This window comes from Alligator sinensis, unplaced genomic scaffold (assembly GCF_000455745.1).
Source record: "Alligator sinensis unplaced genomic scaffold, ASM45574v1 scaffold1192_1, whole genome shotgun sequence".
Taxonomy (NCBI): Eukaryota; Metazoa; Chordata; order Crocodylia; family Alligatoridae; genus Alligator; species Alligator sinensis.
In genome coordinates, this window is record NW_005842376.1 from 779338 (window position 1) to 787452 (window position 8115).

The 8115-nt window shown below is 42.7% G+C and overlaps 1 protein-coding gene across 4 annotated transcripts in view; it reads left to right on the forward strand.

Moving 5' to 3' along the window:
* Positions 1–8115, forward strand: part of LOC102367790 (pirin) — a 145119-nt gene that overhangs the window by 67599 nt on the left and 69405 nt on the right. For all 4 annotated transcript variants that reach the window (XM_025210855.1, XM_025210856.1, XM_006029397.3 and 1 more), the window contains exon 6: positions 271–355. In XM_025210855.1, the coding sequence (XP_025066640.1) occupies positions 271–355 (85 nt within the window). The remainder of the gene's footprint in view (positions 1–270; positions 356–8115) is intronic.

The window sequence follows — 8115 nt, forward strand, 5'->3', positions numbered from 1 at the left end:
GGGAAATACAGGCTGCTCATGGGCCATATAGCATAATGCCATATAGCATAAACAATGCTATAAAACTCAATTCTATTAAAAACCTGTGTAGTGATGAACTAATCCTCAAATAATATGCATTTTATACAACTTCATGTTTTTCCTGTCTCATAAAAATGATAATTGAGTAGCTTGGTTAGTGATGTTTTGTCTTAGTTGAAAATCACTGTACAACATAAAGGTACATTCTGTGTTGTAGAACTGACGTTTTTCTCCCTACTTCTTTCCTAGTCTAAGGTATATACTCGTACACCAACCCTGTATCTGGACTTAAAGTTGGACAAGGGAGCCAAGCATACACAGCCAGTTCCCAAAGGTAGGAATGCTTTCCCTTTCCAGGCAAGAAAGGAAATTTCCTTCAGTGCTTTTCTTCTAATGGGTTGAATATGAGTCTCCCCACTAGTGTACTATTGTGGAACAAAAAGTTCATCTTTCATTAAAGTTCTGTATAACAAGAAATCTATAACTCAACTTACCTCAACAAGTCAGTTGCTCTTGAACAAATCCTGCCCCCAAATAGAGGGGCAGAGCCCTGATCAATGGGAGTTGCTTCCATAGGTACAAGGGAAGAACATCTCATCTTGTGTCTAAATTATTATTCTATGTCACCAGGCCAAATTCTCAGCCTTGAAAAACATTAATAATTGAGAACTGTAAAATTAGTTTGGTTGCTGTGATTCTGTGAGATTGGGTAGAAGAAAGGTTAGAGACTGGTTTAGCGAACTAGAAATGATTACCATACACAGCTGACACATGGTTTGTAGGAAAAGATTTGATGCTCTCAGAATAGGATTAACAATATCATTGTCAGTACATTATTCTCTTTGCAGCTGTCAGTATGGACTTTTAGAAGTGTATTAGTAAGTGGGCAGTGGAGGACTGCCACCCTTGACAATGGTCTTTACCAGGTCAATGTTGAGAGAAGCTGGTGAGAGAATTGCCAGAGGATTTGCCTGTAATTTGTCTTCTCTTAAGATAAATAGGCCTTCAGTCTTCAGGAATGTCAGTGCCAGTTGATATCTGGTTCTGCAACCTGTCCTTTACCTCAGAGAATGGACCACTTTTTCCTTCAATGGTCTTTAGCCAGCCATCGAACAGGTCCAGCACTAAATTCATTTTAGATGGCAAAAAGCAAAGAAAATTAATGAAACAACAAAAAAAATCTAAAGTAAATGTGTTGTGTGTAGTTTTGGATGATAGAATTTTGCAGAATCCTTTACAAATCAAACATTTCACTAATTTGATGGTGGAGGACTGTTTAGATAAATGGTGGAATACAGTTAGGGCCAGACAACTTGCTCTGTATAGGGTGGGAGGAGGAGGGAGGGGTTCTGTGTTGGCAGGGAGAATTTAAACTTTTTCTTTCATTGTTCCCTTTGGGCGCGTCTACATGAGACACTAAATTGCTGTAGCAAGGAGCTACGGTGATATAGCTAATCACTGTGGCAACGTTGCATTGGTGACGCCACTTCTACTGCACAGTAGTTTGTTTTTACTGCACAGTAGGGTCAAAAATGACCCGTGCATCACCAGGACTGCACAGTGCCTAGAGGTATTGTTCAGTCATTTAGTACTTGCTAATGTACTAAATGACTGCACAGTACCAACTGCACAGTCAAGGCCTGTGTAGATGTGCCCTTTCAGGCACATTTAATCTAGACTTTGCAGATGTGTTAATGACTAAACCAGTGGTTCCTAAACTGTGGGTCACAATCCCAAATGGGGTTGCACATCAGCGGATACGGTCATGTGGGTGGGAGGCTGTGGGTTGGGTGTGAGGGGCCTTGCTTAGGAAATGGGTCATGATGAGGAAATGGGGCCATAAATAGGGTCATGCTGAAGAAAAGTTTGGGAAGCACTGGACTAGACTATCTGTATTTAACATTCTGTATTTGAATGGCAAATGCAATACTACTCTGAGGGTTTCTCCCACAAATGTACTGTAAACAAGCATGAAGACTGTGTAACATTATCAGATTTTCATGTATGTTTATCGCGCCCTACAGTAGCTAGTAAGATATTTACATCTTGTTACAATATTTTTATAGTTTGGGAGATTCCTTCAAACTAGATGCCTCTAAGAGTTAAGCAGCTGATCACTTCATTCTTACAGAAAACAGATGTTTTTGTCCAGTACTTTCACAAGAGCAGCTGAAACAAGTCAGTAATATTTCAAGCATTACACTACTACCTCACTTGTAAAGAATCTAGGGCCTGATTCTCTAGCCTTCATTTATTTGGTAACTGATTCTCAAGCATAATTCCACTGCCTTTTTACATGAGTAAACATTGGCAGGATTGGGCTCAGACTTAGTAAAATTTCCAGCCTTACGACATTGCTTCACATTTGCAACACATTTTATTGCCTATTAACTTGATAAAGAAGAATTCAGTGTTGCTCATTGCTAGTACTGTTTTCAACCCTTTGCATAACAAACTGATTTTCCTTTCAGGAAAGCAATACAGTATAGCCATCAGCTGTCTCCACATTAGAGGGCAGGAAAAAGGAGATAATCTTTGGATTTAGGAGAATTCAGCACACACAGGAGGACATGCTGCCTTCTCATGCATTTGTCACGGATATACTTGCTCACTATAAGAATAATAAATGTGACAAGTGTGGCCTAATGTGTCATCTCAAAATACATCTGGCATGAAGAAGGCATGCATGTGCATTTATGTAAACATGTTAAACATTAAGGGCTATATTCACTCAGCTGCAGTCTATGGGCCAGACATTGGCCTCTGGGAAGATGTTTTGTACTACTAGAAAGACAGCTGTGGGTAACCTCAGTATGGGGGGATGCTTGGAGCGGTATGGTTAGGGCGGGCCAGGTATGGGAGGAGGATGGGCTCCCCTGACTACACAGTGATCTCTATAGGTAGGGCATCTGGACTCCGATTTAGCAAATCAGTTAAGGACCTGCTAATACCACGTTCCCACTCAAGTACATGCTTAAGTACATAACTGAACTAGAGCTGCTAACATGTCCAATAAGTGAACATAATAAAGCCATATTCAACCAGCTATAAAGCAAGTTGCTTCAACTATTTTATAAATGGAGTTACATGTCACAACAACATGGCTATTTCACAGTGAACACATCTGTACATATATGCCTTACTAAGCTGAAAACCACCACCTTGTCCTGCTTGTTTCTCTGCATGTTACCATACTGATGATATTAAATAAAATATTGTGAATGGAAGGGCAGGGGGAATCAGTTGTGCCTTAGTACCATGTCTCATCCCAAGAAAGACAACCTGAAAATGGAGCAGCTTACAGGTTTTGGCTGCTGCATTCATTTTCTTGTATATTTCTTTGCCTATTCGAGATGATACTATTATTCTTTTACTGGGAAGTTTTGATACTGCCCTAAAAAAAAGTCTTGTGTTAACCTTTTAATATATTGTAACTTAACAGAAACCTTTTTTGTTTTTTATCTGAGCCTTTGGTCTTGTTGCGTTATAGTTTTTGTAACATAGCTTGCATGCTTGATGCTTTTATAGCTATGGGAATGAACAAATACAAACTTGGAGCAGCCTCAGAAGAGGACAGGGAGATGTTGCTATGGATCAATGAGAAGTATTATAAGATATAATATTTTTGCTGTCTGTTTGAGCACAAATCCAACTCCACCTTTAGACACATAAATTGATGTATGGGTGCATAATTGGTATTTTGGGCCACGTGCCAGGGGTGGCAATTTTTTTCAAGCCACAGGCTGAAACAATCCAGCAGGGTATCAGAAATTTGGGGCTTTCCCTGCACCCATGCTGGAGCCAGGTAGCACTGCTGCTACTTCTCTTAGCCCCTTAGTCTCCAGATGCGGCATGGATTGGGCACAACCTTCAGCTGGTGGGAAGCTGTGCTAGGACCGGGTATCTGTAAACTGTGTTAGCACTACCGCTGCTTCTCCTTGCTCTCCCACACCTACCTCACCACAGCTGGGAAGAATTGGAAGCTACCTGGGCCCAGTCCACTGTCTGGAAGTTGTACCCACACTGCAGCTTGGGAAGGGGAGGAGGGAAGCAGCTGCCACGCAGATAGAGTTTGCAGATGCCAAGCCCCAGCATAACTGCCCGCAGGTTGGATGCTGCTCCTATACCACAACCAGGGAGCAGGGGGCTGGGAGAAGTGGCAGCGTTGCAAGTGCAGTTCCCAGTTGCCTGGTTCTGGAGCAGGCACAGGCAAAGCCCCCCACTGCTGATTTATTGCTGAAACCACCCAGCCCATGTTGCACCAGTGCTGGGAGGGTGGGGAGATGGAGAAGTGGCGCCAGCACAGCTGGAAGCCATTTGCCTTCAACACAGTTCCTTGCTGGTGCAAACACAGGAAAAGCCCTCCTACTCTGTGGGCCATGTCCACTAGCTCCATGGGCTGGATCAAGCCTGTGAGCCATATGTTGCCAACATATCACTCATGCAGATTTTAGATCTTGGGAAGGTGTGTAACTACATGAAAACTGCAAGAAAAGGAGAAGGTGGAGGGCCCTTACAGTTTTGTACTAGTAGCCTAGTGTCCAGGACACTTGCCCAGGAAGTAGAAGACCTAGGTTTTAGGCCCCTCTTTGCCCAGTGGACATGTGACCCCCTGAACATGGTACAAGCCTTAATGCTTGACATGGTTACCTAAACACACATGCATACACACTTCATACATATTTTGAGATGATTTATTAGGCCAAATTCCCAGCAAAGTATCTTAACTACCAGGCTATAGGTTAGGCATTGTCAGGTATACCCTACACCCAGTCTGTTAAAGGTTGCACACTGAACAGCCAAGAGTGGAAGGGATGTGGAACCATTAGGAAAGGATTCAGAGGGAGTATGACTCAATATATGTGGAACCAGAAGGAAAGGATTCAGAGGGAGTATGACTCAATAAGATAGTTGCCGCCTGGGAAGGCAGGGACCATGACTTCTGTTCTATACTCCTACCGATAGGAGTTGGGTTAGTGGGCCTGATCTGTTACCTGTTGAAGTCAGTGAAACACTTCCATTGGATCAAACCTCAACCTGTTACATGCTTCACAAGGCTGTTGTGAATAACAGGGTTTACACTATGATTTGAAAACAGAAGATGTAATTACTAATTATTAAATGAATACTAACAGGACAAACTAGGTCCAAAATAGGAGGTTTTGTAAAAATCAGTATTGTAAAAATCTAAAACCAGAGTATTTACAAAATTTAAATATCATCATGACATTTTTTTTTAAATTCTGGGGGATACCATTTTCCTATGCAAACATATTTTGTCATGGTTTGCAACTGAAATGTGATGGCATTAAATTAATTTGTGGAAATCTGAAATTGTAAATGACAAAAATAAGTACAAGCAAACATGAAAGGGACTAATCTACATTCATTTCCCAACATAAGATAAAATGCAAATTAAGCAGTACCAATTAAATGATCTTCACTGAGGTCTTTCACTTTCTGTATTTTAAGGTGATGTATATGATGTAGGTAAGGAAATTGGAAAATTATGTTTTAACTTGAAATGTCTCTCTAAGAATAAAGCTTGAGAGAGAGTGGTGCTGTTTAATAATGCAGTACCATCTGCAGAGTAAAAACTGAATGAATGTTGTTCGTACATTCTTCAGAAACTTAGCCAGAAATGCTGTGCCAACATCAGTGGTGCCTGAAGACATTTGCTTGGGGAAGGAGTGTAGCATCTAAAACTGATTAGTAGAGTAAGCAGAAAGGAAGTGGATTTAGACCTGGGGCAAATATATTATGGAGAAGAGAATGGGTAGATGGATGTATTCAGTGGTTGAGAGCCATGCTTTTTGGCAGTGCTAGTTAGGAGTCAGATCACAACGTAGGAGTTAGCTTGGGCTGTTACTCTGAGAGGGTCATAAGGGTTCTCCAAAGCATGCATTTTCTATCATTTAAAAATGTGGGACTTGAAGAAGGAGATAGAAGTTTGGCTGGTGATAATGAAGAATCAGAAGAGGATTCATGAAGGAAAGAACTAGGGATTTGGAAAGCATGCAGAAAAAGAGACTGAAAAATGTTCAGTAATCTAAAATAACCAGAGAATCAGAAATACCCTTTTAGTTTATATAACAAATGTTTCACGGACATTGCAGACATGGCATATTTCATATTAGGAAGTTCAAGGGGTGCTAACACCATAGGGAATATCATCCAAACTCTTTTATAACATGTTATATAAATGCATCCCTGTAAAGCTTTTGCCATTCTCAAGTACATGTTCCTATTATACTGAGTCTTTTCTACAAGATAATTCAATTTTTCTTCATTTCTACTCTTATTACTGGTGGATCTGGAGATGAATACATATGAGGATATGCATAGCAGGCCTGTTTCCCAGGCTAGTGTCATTTAGCAATGTCACATTCCAGATGTTGGCTTAAGAATTTATTCCCTTTGCATGTATCTACATGTGCAAATGCTGCTGGATGGGTTTACTCCAGAGTCATTTGGGTAAAACCCAGCACGGGGGTTTACTCCAGAGTAATCTACATGTGCGCCTTTTTGGGAGCAGATTTGCTGCTTCTGGAAGCAGTCTGATCCCATCCCCTCCAGCCCTGCACCAGCCCCCTGCAGCAGCCAGGGGGAGCTCTAGGTTCCCCCTGGGTGCTAGCCTAGGAGCTACCAGGGAGCTGTCTCCTGGTTGTGAGCTGGAGACTGCTCCCTGCCCCAGGGAGTTGCCTGCTGCCCTAGCAGCAGGGAACTCCAGGCCCTGGCTCCCCAGTTGGGAGCAAGGGGCTTGGAAAGAGCTGCAGGGGAGGGGCAGGCTCCAAGTTCCAGCAATACTTTGCTGCTAGCTGCCCCACCAGTGGATCAGGGCAGGAGGCTGGGACCTGCCTCTCCCCCCACAACTCTGCCCCTGCTCCAGACCAGGCTGTCACCACTGCAAGGACCTGGGGCAGCGTTGCAATCCCCTACCTGTGCGCCCCTGCCTAGAGCGTGCAGGCTACAGATCACAGCTCTGCCTGGCTCTGGAGCAAGCTACCTCCGTCACAAGATCCCAGCAGCTCTGAAGCAGGCCCCTGCTCTGGCCTGCCATGCACCCTACCAGTGCGGCTGAGGCTGGCCTCCATGGCAACCCCAGCCTTAAGCTTTTACAGAGCTGGTGTGGCTGAAGTCTCCATGGAGACCAGCCTTAGCCATGCACAGGGGCAGCTGGGAAATGAAGTCTGCTTCTGACTGGATCTGGCCCTCAGGGTGGACTTCGCCCATCTCTGTATTAGCAGAACTGTCAAGCCTATGAACATAACAGAAGAATAGAAAACATCAGTAATTGAAACAAAATAATTAGGTTAGTACAATCTAAGTGTTGTGTTATCTCCAAAGGCCTCCAGATTTTGATTAAGGTATCTTTCTAAAGCTTTTGGTTTAGGGAGAAAGCTGATGACCCTCTTTTAGAAGTGAATAGGCTATATTTTTCTGGTATAATGATGCAGTAGCAGGCCTGAGATTCATGCCCAGGTAGTGGGGAGTATATAGATGTTTACAGCTATTCCTGAAGTAGGAGACATAAAAGTACTATTAAAACCTTTTTGTTCCACTTTGGAAATAACAGGGAAAATCCCAAAGTGTGCATGCTTTGAAACAATGCTTTCTTTTCCTGCGAGCCTAAGGTTCCAACCTAGATAAGAACTATACAGGGGGTACATCTACTTTATTTCCCCATGTCCACTCATGTGCACTGTCTCTCTCTGGTATACTTGAGAGCAGCTGCAGACGTTGCTGCTGGAGTGGCTTCACCACTTCATTTTCGAGACTGGCATATGGGAGTGGGAATGGTTGGTGGAGTGTACCCAAGAGTGAATGCTTTACATCACCAGATAGGTAGTGTGGACATACCCAGTAGTAACTGTTATCTACCACTTTCAGATTACACGTCAGAAAGTGAATTATCACTATACATTTAGCAAATAGGGAGATGGAAAGCACAAAAAAGCGAAGCAGTTTACCTTTCAGGATCATTCACTAGGTCAGTGAAAGAACTAGGGATAAAGCTTTCATCTTCTAACACCCCATTGGGCACGTTAAACAATGTACCAGACTGCCTTTTATGTAATGTTCATGGAGGAAGGG